Here is an 18,048-nt window from a genome sequence, read left to right as displayed (position 1 = left end):
GGGAACACAAGCAGGGGGAGTGGGAGAGGGAGAAGCAGGCCTCCGGCCGAGCAGGGAGCCCGATATGGGGCTCGATCCCAGGACCCTGGGATCATGAACTGAGCCGAAGGCAGCCGCCTAACCAACTGAGCCACCCAGGCGCCCCTAAATAAAATCTTTAAAAAAAGAATCTATCGCTATCTGCGATAGATAAAGGACCTCCATAAGATAGTTTGATAATTCCAACCAGCCGGTGGAAAAAATGGTGAAGGGGAACAGAGATAGAGCTCACGGCAAAGGAGATCGGACAACTCCCAAACATATGAAAGAATGCATCACCTCACTCATAACAGGAAAAATGCAAATTAAGACTCTGTACTTTTCACATATCCGATTGGCAAAAATCCGAAGGTGTGACAATGCTCTGTGTGGGCGAGGCTGTGGGGAATCAGGCACTCTCTCGTGTACTTCTGTGGCAAGCCCCCTATGGAAAGCCAACTGGCAACATTGCTCAGAAGAACGAATGCACACCGTCCTCATCCAGGAATTTATCCTACAGACAGACGTGTGCATACGAAATCATAACTGTGGAAGGCTATCCACTGCAGCACTGTTTGCAATAACAATTGGAAACAACTAGAAAGCTCACCAAAGGAGACTAGTTAAATTATGACAAATGAGGGACACCTGGCAGGCTCAGTCGGGGGAGCATGTGACTCTTGGTCTCCGGGTTCTAAGTTCGAGCCCCACGATAGGTGTAGAGATAACTTAAAAATAAAATCTTTAGGGCGCCTGGGTGGCTCAGTCGTTAAGCGTCTGCCTTTGGCTCAGGTCATGATCTCGGGGTCCTGGGATCGAGCCCCACGTCGGGCTCCCTGTTCAGCGGGAAAAGCCTGCTTCTCCCTCTCCCACTGCCCCTGCTTGTGTTCCCTCTCTCGCTGTGTCTCTCTCTGTGAAATAAATAAAATCTTTAAAAAACAAAACAAAATAAAAAAGTTCCTGAACCGTGTGAATGCATCACACACTAAAAACACGTTAACCACTGTCTTAAAGTTTAAAAGGTTCTGGAATTACATAACGTGTTGGTTGCAGAACCTTGTAAAGATCCTACAAAACAGTGAATTGTATATACTTTTAAAGTGGTGAATATCATGGTATGTGAATTCTAATTTGAAAAAAAAATGTTTTGGGGCGCCTGGGTGGCTCAGTCGTTAAGCGTCTGCCTTCGGCTCAGGCCATGATCCCAGAGTCCTGGGATCGAGCCCCGCATCGGGCTCCCTGCTCGGCGGGAAGCCTGCTTCTCCCTCTCCCACTCCCCCTGCTTGTGTTCCCTCTCTCGCTGTGTCTCTCTCTGTCAAACAAATAAAATCTTTAAAAAAAAAAAAAAGAAAAAAAAAATGTTTTAAGAGCTACAGAAGGACGCCCAGGTGTCTGCCAGGAGACGAGAAGAAAGAACTTTCCAAGTGCAGGGAGCAGCATGGATAGAGGCAGGGAGGGGTGTGGAAAAGCAAGGCCTGTGTGTGGGGGGGGGGGGAACGGGGTAATCTGGTGCAGGGGGTGGGCAGGCACACAGGGAAAGGGTCGAGAGAGGACAGGCCAGGACAGCCGGCAGGGTCTCAGCTGTCTCCGAAAGGAGCTTGGACTTAACCTTGCAGGCAGGAGCCATGCAGGGGAGTAACTGTCACATTTCCTTTGGGAAAACGGCGCTGGTGAAGAAGCGGATGAGAAGCCGTCTGTGCTGTCCCGGGGGAAGGGGCACTGGCTGACAGCGTACTGTGAACGAGCCACGTCAGAACAACGAGGCCAGGCATAGGTCAGGAACAAGGGGAAAGGAGGACAGGGAGCTTTAAGGGGTACGGAGACAGAGACGAGGTGCGGGAGGGCCTGCGGTGACCGTAGGGGACACTCACGGCAGAAGCTGCTGTTTCTCCAGATCGGGGGCTTGAGCCCCTGGGCCCGGCAGGCGGCCCCGAAGCTTTCCAAAGATTCACAGAGGGCGCGGTTCAGGCCTCCAGACTGACAGAGGTTGTTGGTGCAGCTGAGCAGGAAGGGCCTGAGGACCATGTGGCTGGCACACTTAGCCCAGGCTGGAGCCTGAAAGGCCGTCTGGCACCGTTCCTGGGCTCTGGCTAGGTCAGCCTTCCTGCAGTTTTTATTCGGCTTCTCCTGTGTTTCTGTTTGGACCTTCTGGTCATCTGGTCGGCATCTGCAGGAGAAAAGGATCATCAGAGGGACGGCCACTGCCCCCACCTATGAAAATGACTTGGCACTCCCAAGTGACTCAGAAGACCGCCCCCCCCCCCCAGGCTTGTCTTCACCAGGTAGCTGGTCTGAGACCTGGCCACGTTCCCTGCAGCCTCAGTCCCCTCCCACGTTTTGAAGCCAAAAAAGGGAAGACTTTCATGTTTCCCCAGGTAGGTTCCCGGGACCCAGAGGCCATCCTCTGTCAAGGTACACACATACAGGAACGCTCTGGTCCTCCTATCCCCTGCCATATAGTCTGGGATCCCAACTCGCGTTCCTATGAAGATGTAGAGGCTTTGGGGACAATTACTTTGGGTCATTCGCCCTATCTTGCCAACTGCCCACCAATTCAGTGTCATTCTGGGCTAGTTCATCACTGGGCATCATGAGCTCATCCTCTTCCTCATCATTGAAGTTCCCACACAAGCCGCAGACCTGGGGGGGCAGGTGAAGGGGCTCTCAGCGGCGGGGGGCAGGCAGAAGAGTCTTTCTCCTGGGTGCCCGCATTTTCACTCCTAAGAAAAAGGCGCCCTCCCAGCCCTCCTCCTTTCCGGGGAATGACCACTTGGGTCTGGAGAGGGCTCAGCGCCCTCTGGAGGCGGACTCCCCTGGAGAAGAGCTAGGGGTTTCCCCCACCTTTTGGTAATAGGCTGTAGGGAGCTGGACCTCTAAGAAGCCCTTGCCGTCAAACTTGACCTGCAGCCCGATGTTAACATTGAGTACGGTGTAGATGCCGCTGGTTATGATTCTGACCCCCCGGATCTGGGTGGTCGAGGGAAGAGTGACCCGTGTGCCGTTGATCTACAGAGGCGGGCAGGGCAGGTGAGTGGGAAGAAGGACAGGAGCCCCCTCCCCAGAGCGGGGCTGGGGTCCTCCCTTCCCCACCCACACCGCCGCCCAGCTCACCAGCACGTGGTGGTCCCTTCCCAAGGTGACCCGGGTGTCCGAGATGTCGATATTGACCCGGCGGAGGTAGAAAGCAGTGGAGCGGCCTCTCGGCTTCGCGTGCTTGCCACTGATCTTGAAGAAAGGCAGGTCCATGGTGGAGTGGCACACTTTCACCAGGACATAAGTGCAGGTGTCCCGGACGGTATGGCGAGTGCCATCGAACGTCACGTATGGGGAGCGGTCCGAGGTACGGCACACTCCCATGCCTGGCAGAGAGGCAAGCGTGGCTGAAGAGCTGTCCGGCCCCCACCAGGATGAGGCTTGGAGGCCGAGTGGGGATTATTGTCCCGTCAAAGCTCATGGCCGGGAGAACCATGAGGGAACCCGAGGAGGAGCCCTTCTTGATGGCACGGGGGTCATCGTTCCGCACCAGAAGCTCTTCGGGACAGCATGGAGGGGGGCCGGAGCGCTACAGGTGGCGGGAGACCGGAAGGGGGAGTCAGGGAGAGCAGGCGCGGTGACTCAAGGGCCTCCTACCCGCTTGGCGGCAGCGCAGCAGGCCGTCCAGGGGCCAGCACAGCCGGCCCGGCTTGCAGGTGCTCTGGCGGCAGGAGACGTTGCTGCTCGCGGAACAGGTGCAGAGGCTGGAACACGTGTTGTCTGTGTACCAGCTCTCCCCGACCTGTGGGACGGGGCATCAGCAGAGCCAATGGCAGTTTGGAAGCCGGAGATGGACGGAACCCCCCCCACCAGCGCCCCCGCCCCCGGGCTCGCTGCCCTTGACTCCTTGTCTCCATCCCCAGCCTTCCTCAACCTTTTGGCTTCTGGACTGGCTGCTCAGCCCCCTACACGGGCCTCCCCGCCTCCCCCACTACCCCTTCACAGGCTCTGAGCCCTCCTGCCCTCAGACATGGGGCGCTGCGGTCTAGCCCCTCACCGGGTGGTAGGAACCGTCCTGGTGGGTACAGCCACACTGGCTGAAGGGCACACAGGAGGCTCCGCTCAGGATGTGGCCCTTCCGGCACTCACAGCCTTCCGTGCAGGGCAGCCCTGCTGGGCAGTCTTTTGGGGTGTTCAGGCTGAGGCAGGTGAGCGGGCAGGGGTCGGCACAGGGGCTGTAGCTGCTGCCAGGGGGGCACTTCAGAGCTAAGAAGAAACCAGGGTGAGGAAGAGCAGTGATTTCCAGCTCCCGGACCTCGGGGCATCGAGAGTTCCTGAGAATGTTCATCAGAGGAATGGATACACAAAACGAGGCCCATGCATACAGTGGAATAATTTTCAGCCTTAAAAAAAGATACTCTGGGCGCCTGGGTGGCTCAGTTGGTTAAGCGACTGCCTTCGGCTCAGGTCATGATCCTGGAGTCCCGGGATCGAGTCCCGCATCGGGCTCCCTGCTCAGCAGGGAGTCTGCTTCTCCCTCTGACCCTCCCCCCTCTCATGCTCTCTGTCTCTCATTCTCTCTCTCAAATAAATAAATAAATAAAATCTTTAAAAAAAAAAAAAAAAAGATACTCTGGCCCACGCTCCAACATGGATGAACATTGAAGACATGCTAGGTGAGACAAGCGGCTCACCAAAAGAGAAATACTCTATGATTTCTCTTTTTTTTTTTAAGATTTTATTTATTTATTTGAGAGAGAGAGAGAATGAGAGCCAGAGAGCATGAGAGGGAGGAGGGTCAGAGGGAGAAGCAGACTCCCTGCCAAGCAGGGAGCCCGATGCGGGACTTGATCCTGGGACTCCAGGATCATGACCTGAGCCGAAGGCAGTCGCCCAACCAACTGAGCCACCCAGGTGCCCTACTCTATGATTTCTCTTATGTGAGGTCCCTGGAGTTGCCCAATTCATGGACACACAGCAGAACGGTGGTTGCCGGGGGCCGGGGAGGGGAGAACGGGGGGTTCGTGTTTCGTGGGTGCAGAGTTTCAGTTTGGAAGATGAAAAAGTTCTAGAAATGGGTAGTGGTCCCAGGTGAACAGCAGTGTGAACGTACTTTATACCGCAGAACTGGATACTTAAAAATCATTAAGATGGGAAATTTTGTGTTATGTATATTTTACCACAAAAGAGTTTCTGGAAAAGAGACTAAGAAAGGAAGGGAACAGCGCTAGCCTAGGTCAGACAGGAAGGAGGTAGAAACCAAATGGGGGTGGAATGTCTTGGCGAGGAGGGAGTCAGATGGAGGAGGCTCCCAGGGCTAGCAGACAAGTTGAGAAGGGGGGTTGGCCTTGGAGAGACTGGAAAGAGGGCAAGGGAGGAGGGTTCCCTGTGGGGCTGAGGGCCAGGCTGTGAAGGGAGAGCGGAGAAGGAGACTTGAAGGAGAGGAAGAGAGAGGGATCTGGCGGCTTTGGGAACAAGTGGTTGGGTCACTCACGGCAGAAGCTGCTATTTCGCCAGGTGAGGGCCTGGCCGGCGTGCGCGCACAGGGATGCATAGGCCTGCAGGGAGCGGCACAGGGTTAGGGAGTCACCCGTGGTCCCACATTGGCCATACACACAGCTGGCGAAGCTGGACTGGGGGGGCACCACCCCGTGGCACTGGGAGAAGGGTCCTGGAGGATGAAACAATGTACCGAGCGTCGGCTTGGAAAGGAAAAGAACCACCTGACTCCTTGGGGGTGAATTCAACATCCAATTCAGTCAAAACCCAGTAATTATTGGCGTGCTTGGGGGGCTCAGTCGGTTAAGCACTCGACTCTTGGTTTTGGCTCAGAGCATGATCTCAGGGTTGTGAGATCAAGCCCTGCGTCAGGCCCTGCACTCAGCGTGCAGAGTCTCCTTGAGATTCTCTCCCCTCCCTCTCTACCCCTCTGTTCCTCCCCTTGCTCGCACTCTCTCTCAAAATAAATAAATAAAAATTTTAAAAACCCGTAATTATTGAGAACCTACCGTCTGAAATGCAAAAAAAAAAAAAAAAAAAAAGTGACTGATCCATCTGAGCTCCCGAGGTGAACACCACTTCTGCCTTCCCTTTGCTTGCCTTCCTCCTGACTTTCCCTCTATTTTGTGTCTCATCCTTCCTCCCTCCCTGAACAGTCCCCCTCCTCGACCTCCCACGGGTTGGGGGGGAAGCGGCTATCAAGGGATGCTTACCCCGAGGGTTCATTAAGATGTCACAATTCTTTTCCCAGTTGTTTGCCTCTTTGTTCTCCAGGCATCTGGAAGGCTTGCCACCCTCAACGAAGCAGCTAAACAAGGAGAGGGGAAGGGATAAGAATTCAGGATTGGAGGAAACTTCCCAAACACTGATGCAAGAGTGGAAAGGGAAAATGGGAGGGGGATAAGGACAGGAGAAGAGAACAAAGTGGTCTCTCAAGTAGGAAGGTCATTAGATGCAGCAGGAAGGAACAAGGTTAGCTCTCAGGATGGACTTCCCAAGAGGTCTCTCCAAAGACAGACTGGTAAGCACAGGAGGAAACAGGAGCAAAGGAGGTCCAGTCCAGGTTCGGAGAGATCAGGGATGCAGAGAGGAACCCCCCAGGCTGCCCACTGAGGCTCCTCCCCAGGTCTGGCTCCCCACATTCCCAGCTCACCCCGGTTCAGAGTACTCCGGTAACTTCCAGGCGGCCCCCAGGTGGACAGAGCTGGCCGCAGGCCTTTTGCTGGGGAGCAGACTATCATCCAGGCTATTGTTGTTGTAGTTGCCTGGAGGAGGGGCCAGTTAGAGGCCACTGAGGCTCCCTACCAGCAGACCCAGCCCGGGACCACCACCTGCCTCCCAGAAGAGTCAACGCTCACTCTTCACTCAACAGACCAAGGTCCCTCTCTTCTTTCTCTTCACCTTGGCTTCCCTTCACGCCTACCCTCATGCACAGCGCCCTCAAACAATGAACAGGCAGACAAGCACTTAGGACACCTAGTTAAATGTATGGATGAGCAGGACCAGGACAGACTCCTGCCCGTTGTCCCCACTTTGCCCGCAGATGCTCAGGGAACTCACCACACAACCCGCAGAGCCGGCCGGCGTAGGAAGACGGCACTGTCACTTCGACCAGGTGGTTTCCATCATAGCGAACTTGAAGCCCGAAGTCCGTGTAGAGGAGAGTAAAGGTGCCACTGGGCCTTATGCTCACCCGGCCTTGTGCAGGCCACAGAGGCAGGGCCACCCGGCGGCCATTCAGCTACAGAAGCAGGGAGGACGCGGTAGGGAAAGGCGCTTGGGACAAGGACAACGGGGGGCCAGGACCAGGGAGCAGACAGGGATGGCCATGCATCTCCGGAATCGGGGCTGGGTCTGCTGTGAGCTACCTCCAGGGGCTCTACAAGCCGGACAGGTGGGTCTGCCCCACCATGAGGACGGGGATAGAAGAACCGCTGAGCGGGCTGGGGGTGTGGGGCCCGGGGAGGTGGGCGGAGGCACGCACCATGACCTTGTGCCCTTTGATCAGTGAGATTCTCAGGTTGAAGACCTGCACGTTGACAGCTCTGACGTAAGAGGCCTCCAAGTTCCCACCGCGAAACTCATTGGTGGTGCTCACGATGAAGTAGTTCTCTAGGGACCTAGACTGGCAAGGTCGGGTCAGGATGTAGGTGCAGGTGCCCATGAAGTGGTGCAGGGCTCCGTCGAACGTCAGGTAGTGGGGGTCCCCTGAGACACTGCAGGTGGCGGTCCCTGGGGTGGAGGAGATGGAATTCAGAGACCCCCCCCGCCCCGAACGCTGAGTTGCCATCCCAGCCAGTCCATGTTGGATTGGGACCCAAGGCTCCTCGTGGGGTTAACTTGGCCTGGAAAAGTCAGGCACGGGGAATGCCCCAACCTCACTGGGTCCGTGAAGAGGCTGTTCAGGCTTGGGCCAATGCCTTCCAGCCCCCAGTCAGGCCCCAGCTCTCTGGGGTGCCTGCTTTAGGGCAGCCCCCCCCCGCCCCCAGCTCACCTTCCACCTGGCTGCTCACCTTGGGCATGGCACCCATAGGTGCCATCCTGCTGACGACAGACCTCCTGGGCCTGGCACCTCCACTGCATGCAGTGAACTTTACCATTGCCCTCGCAGACACAGAGCTGTCTGCAGCCTGGCTTGAACCACTGCTCCCCTACCTGGGGGAAGGAAGGAAGGAAGGAAGGAAGGAAGGAAGGAAGGAAGGAAGGAAGGGAAAGAGGTCATTCCCAGGTCTGACTGCCGGCCCACAGCTACTCAGATCCCTGGTTTGCTCGCCAGGGAGCTGTTCCCATCATCCCGAAGCTCCGGGCTTAGCTGCAAAAGCCTGGGATTCACCCTTATTCAGTCATTCACTTGTTTGCTCCTTTGCTATTTCAACAGATAGTTATCTCTCTGCACTAGACAGATGTTAGGGATTCAGGAATGAACTGGATGGATGATGTCCCTGCCCTAACAGCTCACGACCCAGTCGGGGGGATGGTGGGGGCAGTAAACAAGTAAACTCACAATGAATGATGGAACACTACATCAAAAACTAATGATGTAATATGTGGTGATTAACATAACAATAAAGAATTTAAAAAATAAATAAACAAGTAAACTAATAGATCAGGGGCTCCCACACGATATGCACCCGAAGAAGACAATCAGGGGACCCAGCGAGAGTTTCCTGCCATCCACACAGACAATAAGCACTTGCTACGGAAGTTTAGAGGGAAGCCTTCTGACTCTGCTTATCGGGGAGGCTTCAAGGAGGAGGTGGCTTGTGAACAGAGCCTCAGAGCAAGGTGAAGGACTCCGACAGGCATAGTGGCTGGGGGGCAGAGCAGAGACAAAGCGGCTGCAGAGAAGGTGAAACTGACAGGAGAGCAAGGCAGGGATAGTGTTTGGTGGGCCAGCCCGGAGCGGGGCTGAGGGCTGTGACGGACACCATTCCCAGGGACAGGGTGAGGGACAGGCAAAGAAGGAAGAGAGAAGCACCGCAGACGAGGGTCTGGCTCCAAACGCTGCCTCTGAGGGAGTGTGCAGACAGGGGCCCAGGCTGGGGCCAAAGTCGTTCAGCAGAGAAAGGGGCCCGTGGCAGGGAGGACATGGTGTTTGGAAAGACGTCTGCGTTTGCTCAGATGACACAGAAGTGCCTGGGCCCTCAGAGGACGAGAAACTCTGGGAAAAATGATTCAGGGGCATGGAAGGGAGAGAGGCAGGGGTCTCAGCTCTGCCGGCAGGATGGGGAAAAGCTGCTAGGGCTCCATCCCAGAGCTGGAGAAAGAAATGGGGAAGCAGATCCGGGCCCGCACGTCCCTTCCCCCAGCCATCCACGCACCGCGTGGCTTCCCGGCCTTCTGTCCCACGCACAGGCTGGCCCAGACTTCAGAACCGGAGGCGGCAGAGCGGAGCAACCCAGTCCCAGAGGCTCACCTTGAAGTAGCCCACCGTGGGGTCGAAGCACCCGCACTGGGACCGGGGGACACACTGGAGACCGCTGAGCACGAAGCCCGGGTTGCACTCACAGCCCTCCACACATCGGTTCTGGCAGGACATCCCAGAGAAGCCGGGATGGCAGGTGGCTGGGCAGAGCCCGGCGCACAGTGTATACCTGCTGTTGGGCGGGCAGCTCAGAGCTGGGGGAGGGAGAAGCAGACGTGAGAAGAGCAGAGGGCAGGACAGGGAAAGGGAATGAAGTCCGTTCGGAGGCCAGGATTCGGAGGGCCCACAGCTAGAGGCTTCTGCCCAATCCTGAGAAGCAGAGAGTGACCAGGAGGAGCGGGACCAAAGAGAGTGACCTGCGGGGAGCTACCAAGAGGCAGATCCGAGGGCGCAGACAGATCCAAGCGTCTCAGCTGCTGTATAGGAACCCCCAAAGTGAGCAGTCAGGGTGATGGAGAGCAGGGGAGAACACCCATGGGGCCTGGATCAGGGCATGGCCTTGCCCTAAAGCAGGCTCCCCGGAGGCCGTGAGGGGGCTGTGAGGGGGCTGTGAGCCAGTCACCGTGCACCCACTCACGCTGGGAGTCTGTGTGTTCTGTGTGCGGAGGACGACCTGGGCATGCGTCTACACGGACGTGCGTTGCTCCGCATAGCCTCAAGCGGCTGGGAGGGCTCCGAGTTTGCCAGGGACTGTGATTTTTCTCGGTGGAGGTTTCTGACTGCAGCTTTCCCTGTGCACGCGTGGAAGCAAAGGGGTTCCACCAGGGGTCCCCCCAGCCTGTGCGAACACTCGGATGCCCGCCCTCTGCTCGCATCTGCCTGTGAAGGAACGGGCCCCGCCGCTCGGCACAACTCACGGCAGAACTGGGGTCCCCTCCAGGGCTTCACCGCGTAGCCGGCATCCTGGCAGATCTCGGTCAAGGCTGCCATGTGAGCACACAGCACTGATTGAAGCCGCTGGAATTTACACATGTCAAACACGCAGTTCTTGAGGAACAGAGAGGCCTTGAGGTGAGGCAGACATGCCCTGAGGAGAGAGGCCAGGTCAGAGGGAACGACCCCAGGTGCCAAGGGACCCCCTCTCACAGCCCTACCGTCCGTCCCCCTTCATACTCGAAGGCTCCGTGGGTGTTCACGAGCCGCCCACAGAACTGTAGTGCCGACAGACTGTTCAGAAAGCCCCGGTTGCAAGACGGAGGATTTGCGGGGTTCTTCTGGCACCTAGAAGGGACCCACCCCACATGCCCTGGAGGCTCGCATCCCAGCCCGGCCCGGCCCCGGCCCGGCCCCAACCCCAGCAGCGTGGCTGCTCACGGCTGCCCCTAGTGGACAGCATCTGAACGCCGAGCCCGAAAGGAGGCAGGAAGACCTGGGGCTGAGCCAGCGGGGGAGGCTGCTCAGCGTCCCCCCGAGCGCGGCAGAGGTGGGGGCGAGCGTGGTGGCCACAAGCTCGTGAACTTGGCCTCAATGGGAGCAGGGAGAAGAACGACAGATGTGGGGGGGGGTTGCATGCAGGAGAGGAGAAAGAAGAAAAGGGGTGATGCCGGTCGGAGTGCGTGCTTCTCAGAAGGGCGAAGGAGCAGAGGGCCACGGTGGGGGTGGGGGTGTCCTCACTCCTTGTCCTCGTCCTCCGCTGTCTGCCAACTTTTGCCCAGCTCCTCCACGTCCTGCGCCGGGCTGCCGTCCGGCTTCTGGTTGTCGTTGCTGCCGTCCCCGTCGTAGTTGCCACAGAAGCCACAGAGTTTTCTAGAGTAGGTGCTGGGGCCATGGGGAGGGGCGGGTGGTGTTAGCGGAGAGAAGGGGCTCCAGTCGCCCGAGGGGCCAGGGCAGAGAAGGGCAGAGCGGAGGATTAACAGGTGCAGACGGGGACAGGGGGCGTGCCAGGAGCCAACTGCACAAGGACCTCCCACCCCTCACCCGGAGCATCCTTACTGCTCCCTTCCACTCACACCCCATTTCCCCACATTCCCGTTTTTTTCCTTGCGTTTGCCATTCACCACCTGCAAAGGCATTCTTTCCCTGGTTGGTTCCTCTGGGGAACCACTCTGTCTGGAAGACTGGGGTCAAGGGACCACTCTTCAGAAAGCTCCCAAGGCCCATTATCGACTCCTTCTAGCACATTCTCAAAGCATTGTGTGTATATCCTGCTATTATCACACTGCCCTGAAGCCATGTCCCCCCCGTCTCCCCATCCGGAGGGAGGTCAGCCACTGGAGGTACTTCCTACACCTGGATTAAGAGTTAGTGCCTGCGAAGGAAGGGGCGGGGGAGGGGAGGGTGCTGGGAGACGGAGGGAGGGGCAGAGCAGGGAGACGCGGCAGCCGCCTGTGCACCCCTCACCTGGGCACACTCATATACAGCTGCTGGTCACCATCCCATCTCACCCGCAAACCAAACACCGTCTGCAGCTCCACGAATCGCCCACTGGAAGCCAGGAAAATGCCTTTCGAAGGTATGGCGGGGAGGGTGACTTGCTGACCCCCAACCTGGAAGGTGGGTCAAGGGAGAAGACGGAGACACAGATGGGGGGTCAAGGAGAACCCCCCACCCCAGCAGACTCCCACGTCCACGCTGGAAGGCACGACAGCCCTCCACAGCAATCCTTGGTAACACATGGAATGCTCTGGAAGCTGTCCCTGAGAAGGTCGGAGGCTGCAGGCTCAGGCCAGGACCTGGCAGCCCACAGGACAAGCCACAGCCAGGCCTGGAGGCCCCGGCACGACTGAAGAGGAAAGGACACTCACCAGCACGCGCCTGCCCCCGAGCAGCGTGATGGTGACCTTGGGTAACGTCACGTAGATTTTGCTCAGGCTGGAGATGCTTTCTTGTCCTCGGCCCTCATTCTTCGCCGCCACCCTGAAGAATGGCTCTGGGTGGGGAGAGGGGTGAAGAGCACCCAGGGGCTCATTCAACAAGCATTTCTTTCTTTCTTATTTTAAAGATTTTATTTATCCATCTGAGAGAGAGAGCGCACATGTGCGAGCACTGGGGGTGAGCAGAGGCAGAGGGAGAAGCAGACTACCAGCTGAGCACGGAGCCTGATGCAGGACTCGATCCCAGGACCCCGGGATCAAGACCCGAGCCCAAGGCAGACGCTTAACCGACTGAGCCACCCAGGCGCCCCTCAACAAGCATTTCTGAGCGTCCACTGAGGGTGGCGCCCACCCGTGGCGCTGCAGGGATAAAGACCTCCCCAGGCCCTGGCTCTGCAGTTTGAGAGGGGAGGGGGGACCCAGATGTGACTGTCGGAGCGCCTGTAACTCTGTTGAGACTCTGTCTCCCCTAAGGGACTGGGACATCCTCCAGGGCAAGGCGTTTGTAATAGTTCTCTCCTCCCACTACGGCCATTATTCCAGGCGGCCCCTCGCTGAACACGGGCCCAGGAAACGGCTGATAAAGGGAAATGTCTTACAGTGCATTCTCCCCGGCAGTCTGGTCCTGCGGAAGTCCTGCTTCCGGGGTGGACGTGTCAACCCTTACTCTACAGAAGGCCTTGCTCCCACCTTGCGTCTCCCGCATCTGCCCCCGCCCCCGGCCCTTTCCTGCCTCCCACTGTGCTCCCCCGGCAGCTGTTCTGACCTTAGACCCCTGGCCCAGACATCTCCAGGGCCCTACCTGTCGAGTTGCCACAGGGTTGGGCCAAGATGTAGGTGCATTTGCCCATGAAGTTGAAGTGCCTCCCATCAAAGGTGATTTGATGAGGGTCTCCATAGACGACGCAGGTGGCACCGCCTGCCGAGGGGAGGGGGTGGGGAGCACGTGAAGTGGCAGGCTAGGCCCCACAGCCACCTCACCCCCCCCCCCCCCCCGTGGCACGCCCCAGTTCCTCTGGTCAAGGGAGGGATTGGGACGCTGGCGTCATACCCACTCGGACAGGCTGGTGGGCGGGGGTAGCATGTCGGGAGGGTCTCACCGTAGGGCTGGCATCCGTACTGGCCGTTCTTCAGCTGGCACACCGTGTGAGTCCCGCACTGGAAGATCTGACACTCCATCCGACTGCCAGGCTTGCAGCGGCAACGTTCTGTGCAGTTGGCACTGAACCACTCCGCCCCAGGCTGGGAGCAGGGGATCCAGAGTCACAACGCTCTAGCTCCTGGGGCCCTGCTCCCTTCCCCACCATACCTTGCAGACCTAACCTTGCTCATACTCTTCCTCTTCCCACATCCTACCAGATATTCCTGTCTACCATGGGACATTGGCACACGCTGCTCTCTCACCCCGGAATGCCCTTCTGTTCCTTTCCAAATCATTCTTATGCAACCAGCAAGCAGAGTTCAGCTCAAGGGTCACAACTTTCTCGGGAAGACTTCTCAGACCCCCCCTGACTAGGTCATCCTCACAGCCCTGGGTACCTTTCTTTCCCAGGACTTACCACAATTGCACCTTCATGTTAATTTCTGTGGTTGGTTGATTGCAAGCACTCTGTGAGGGACCATGTCTCTTTATTCACTATCGTAGCCTCAACACAAAGCACAGTGCTTGGCAGGAGTTCTCATTCAAGAAACGCTTGCTGTATCAGAGTGACCCAAGACCCAGTGTGTCCCCCAGGGTCTGAGAGCATTAGGAGAGCAAGGACCATGCCCTATTTGTGGTGGCCCCAATTCCAGGAGGGTTGAAAGTACTCAAGAAACATTCATTGGATGCATAAATGAATCTTTGTTAAGACATGCATACATGTCTCCTGGGGCTGCCAAGAGATGCTGAATGCTGATGGTTCTTTCTGAGGCTGAAGCTAATCCTAACCCTGACACAGGGACACCCAGGAGACTGGTTAAAGGGAGGTGGGGGAGAAAGTGGTCCCCAAAGAGACAAATAGGAACTCAGATGACAGATGGGAAGAACACCTGTTCTGAGAAGAGCCACTGGACGGTAGTGAATAGCTTAATGCACTTTTAATAAATTACATGTGATATTTATCATAATTAGCTAATAGTAGTAACATTTATCAAGTACTCGGTCTGCGTCGGGATCTAATTTCATCTTCACAACAATCTTACGAGGTAAGTAGAAATTATGGGCACATTTTGTAGACACAGAAACAGATCTGAAGAGGGAAAGAATCTTGCCCAAGGTCACACACAAGTGAATGCTGGAGCCCAGATTTAAAGCTCTGATCTGCCTGACTCTAGGGTGGCTCTGTCCCATATAGCTGCCACCAGCCCCTTGTGGCTCTTGAAATGTGGCTGGTCCAAATTGAGATATGCCCTAAGTGTAAAAACACACACTGGATTTCAAAGAATTAGTATGGGGGAGAAAAAGGAATGTAAGCGATCTCATTAATAACTATTCATTACATGTTGAAATGAGAGTAGAGATCGAGTGCATTACTGGAATTCATTTAACCTGTTTTCTTTTACTTTTTAAAAATGTAGCTATTAGGAAACGTAAAATAATGTGTGAGGCTTGCATGCTAGCCCTTTCGGACAGCAATGGCCCAGAGCCTGTGCCCCCTCAGAGCCTCTCCTTGCGTCGAATCTTCCCAGGGGTGGGGGGCCTACCAATTCGGGGAGACAGTAACTCCTGTGTTTTGACAGGATTTGCAAGTTCCTTTGGAAGAAGATTCTGGAATGCTGTGTTTTGCCCTGAACATGCCCGAAACTCTACTCAGCATCCAGGGCTCTCTGCATATGCAGGGACCCCCAGCTTTCCTTAAAAAGGAGATGAGGAAGGCGTTGGACCACCTGGCTGGCCCAGTGGGTCCTAGCTGGGCCAAAGTGAGTACTTAGCAAATATTTACTGCATGAACAGAGAGGACAATGAAAAGCCACATTTGCAAAGAATCACTCCACCATTGTGTAACTCCACCAGCTTGTGAGCTGGCCCCTTGGGACTGTTCCATGGATCCAAAGTCATGTCCCTTGGGGAGCAGATGGAGCCAGAACCCACTCGCCATCTCCCTTAGGGGCTCTGGCCTCCCAGTGGTCTTACCTTATAGTAATGGTTGTTGTAGAAGCAATTGCAGGAAGAGGGATGGATGCAGCGGGACTCATGAAACAAAAAGCCAGAATTGCAGACACAGCCGGGTTTGCAGAGGGGCCCACAGTTGGGCTTGGGTCTCTCGCAGGATGCTGGGCAGGCGCAGGGCTCGAAGTGGGCATTTGGGGGGCACCTCGCTAAGGGGAGAACGGCTTGCGTCAAGCCTTCACTCTAGTGCTTTTCTCAGGGAGATTTCTTGTCTCCTCTACCCCACCCTCAAGTTCTCTAAGAAGGAGGTCCCTATGATTCAGCCATAAAAAGGAATGAAGATCTCACACGTGGATGAACTTGAAGTTCTAGCACATGGACAAACCTTTGAAACGTGATGCTGAGTGCAAGGAGCCAGTCACAAAAGAGCACATGTTACATCACTCTATGTGTGTGCAATGTCCAGAACAGGCAAATTGACAGAGACAGAACATAGATTAGGGGTTGCCAGAGGATGGGGTACAGTGGGGGCTGGGGAGAAGGTGGAGTGACTGCTAATGGGTAGGGGGTTTCTTTGGGGCTGATAAAAATGTTCTGGATTTAGAAACTGATGTTTGCACAATCTTGTGGATATACTAAAACCACTGAATTATACACCTTAGAAGAATGGATTTTATGGTATATGAATTATATATCTATTTAAAAAAAGGATGTTGTAAGCCTAGTACTTGGCTCCCAACAACCTCCACCCCACCTATGCCCTGTTTCCCTCTTGATCAGGGTGGTCCTCATTTTTTCTAAAGTTACCATGTCCCGTTCATCTCTCCTCTAAGATTGCAGTTTTCTATTAGACGCATCCATTTATCTAATTCTCATTCCTATTCACAGTCTCTTACTTTCTGCTGTTTGTCCAACACTCCATCACCTACCTGGAGTACGTCTAGGGGTTGTAGTGGTCATGGAGGTACTTGGAGTAGTTGTAGGAGGCATCACCAAGACTGTTGGCCCAATTGGTACAAGTGTTGGGCTGGGCTGGCGTGTCGTAGGAGCTGTGTGCCTTTTAGTGGGGACAGTAGATTTTTCTGTGGGGATGGTGAGTTTTTCTGTGGGGATGGTGGTCTTTTCAGTGGGAATGGTGAGTTTTTCTGTGGGGACAGTAGATTTTTCTGTGGGGATGGTGGGTTTTTCAGTGGGGATGGTAGGTTTTTCTGTGGAGATGGTGGTCTTTTCAGTGGGGATGGTAGGTTTTTCTGTGGGGATGGTGGTCTTTTCAGTAGGGACAGTGGGTTTTTCTGTGGGGATGGTAGGCCTTTTAGTGAGGACAGTGGGTTTTTCTGTGGGCATGGTGGGTCTTTCTGCGAGGATGGTAGTTTTTTCTGTAGGGACAGTGGGCTTTTCTGTGGGGATGGTGGGCCTTTTAGTGGGGATAGCAGGTTTTTTTGTGGAGATGGTGGTCTTTTCAGTGGGGATGGTAGGCCTTTCAGTGGGGATGGTGGGTTTTCCTGTGGGGACAGTCAGCCTTTCAGTGGGGATGGTGGGTTTTGCTGTTGGGATGGTGGGTTTTGCTGTTGGGACGGTGAGTTTTTCTGTAGGGATGGTGGGTTTTTCTGCRGGGATGGTGGGTTTTTCTGTGGGGATAGTGGGTTTTGCTGTGGGGACAGTGGACCTTTCAGTGGGGATTGTGGGTTTTGCTGTTGGGACGGTGAGTTTTTCTGTAGGGATGGTGGGTTTTTCGGTGGGGATGGTAGGTTTTGCTGTGGGGACAGTGAATTTTTCGGTAGGGATGGTGGACCTTTCAGTGGGGATGGTGGGTATTTCTGTGGGGATGGTGGGTTTTTCCGTAGGGTTGATGGGTTTTTCCGTAGGGAGGACAGGTTTTTCCGTGGGAATGGTGGGTTTTTCTGTCGGAATGGTGGTCTTTTCAGTAGGGATGGTGGGTTTTTCTGTGGGGACTATAGGTCTTTCTGTGGTAACAGTAGTCTTTTCAGTGGGGACCATGGGTTTTTCAATGTGGACAGTGGACTTTTCTGTGGGGATGGTGGGTTTTTCTATGGGGATGGTGGTTCTCTCAGTGTGGACTGTGGGTTTTTCTGCAGGGATAGTAGGCTTTTCTGTGGAGATGGTGGTCCTTTCAGTGGGCATGGTGGGTTTTTCTGTGGGGATGGTGGGCCTTTCAGTGTCAATGCTGGTCCTTTCAGTGTCGATGGTGGTCCTTCCAGTGTGGACAGTGGGCTTTTCTGTGGAGATAGTGGGCTCTTCAAGGGGTACAGTAGTCTCTTCCATCGGGACAACAGACTCTTCAGTAGAGTCAGTGGATTCTTCAGTGGGGATGGTAGACTCTTCAGTGAAGACAGTGGGCTCTTTTGGAGGGAGAGTGGTCTCTTCAGGGGGGACAGTGGTCTCTTCAGGAGGCACGGTGTTCTCTTCAGAGGGGACACTGGTCTCTTCAGTGTGGAAAGTGGGTTTTTCAGTGGGAATAGTGGGCTTTTCTGTGGGAACTTTGGGCTTTTCTGTGGGGATGGTGGGCTTTTGAGTGGGAATGGTGAGTTTTTCTGTGGGGAAGGTGGATTTTTCTGGGGGAAAGGTGGATCTTTCTGGGGAGACAGTGGACATTTCTGAGGGGACTATGAGCTTTTTTGTGGAGACAGTGGCTATTTCACTGGGGACAGTGGGTTTTTCTGTGGGGGTTATAGGTTTTTCTGTGAGAGCCATGGGTTTTTCTGTGGGGA

The 18,048-nt window shown here is 55.4% G+C and overlaps 1 protein-coding gene across 1 annotated transcript in view; it reads right to left on the bottom strand.

Annotated features, from left to right (window-relative positions):
- The window catches only part of ZAN (zonadhesin), a 34,265-nt gene that overhangs the window by 8,300 nt on the left and 7,917 nt on the right, over positions 1–18,048 (bottom strand). Inside the window, 23 exon segments of the mRNA XM_032430671.1 lie at positions 1,890–2,185; positions 2,534–2,658; positions 2,860–3,024; positions 3,130–3,377; positions 3,649–3,793; positions 4,049–4,257; positions 5,486–5,662; positions 6,204–6,298; positions 6,644–6,755; positions 7,051–7,231; positions 7,475–7,722; positions 8,004–8,145; positions 9,407–9,609; positions 10,273–10,442; positions 10,529–10,636; positions 11,030–11,173; positions 11,756–11,901; positions 12,160–12,284; positions 13,031–13,147; positions 13,329–13,470; positions 15,344–15,528; positions 16,249–17,504; positions 17,778–17,913. Of these exon segments, the coding sequence (XP_032286562.1) occupies positions 1,890–2,185; positions 2,534–2,658; positions 2,860–3,024; positions 3,130–3,377; positions 3,649–3,793; positions 4,049–4,257; positions 5,486–5,662; positions 6,204–6,298; positions 6,644–6,755; positions 7,051–7,231; positions 7,475–7,722; positions 8,004–8,145; positions 9,407–9,609; positions 10,273–10,442; positions 10,529–10,636; positions 11,030–11,173; positions 11,756–11,901; positions 12,160–12,284; positions 13,031–13,147; positions 13,329–13,470; positions 15,344–15,528; positions 16,249–17,504; positions 17,778–17,913 (4,875 nt within the window).

Source organism: Phoca vitulina, unplaced genomic scaffold (genome assembly GCF_004348235.1).
Source record: "Phoca vitulina isolate PV1807 unplaced genomic scaffold, GSC_HSeal_1.0 scaffold45, whole genome shotgun sequence".
NCBI classification, from domain to species: Eukaryota; Metazoa; Chordata; class Mammalia; order Carnivora; family Phocidae; genus Phoca; species Phoca vitulina.
The sequence above is the reverse complement of the archived record's forward strand: the minus strand, read 5'-3'. Positions and strand labels throughout refer to the sequence as shown.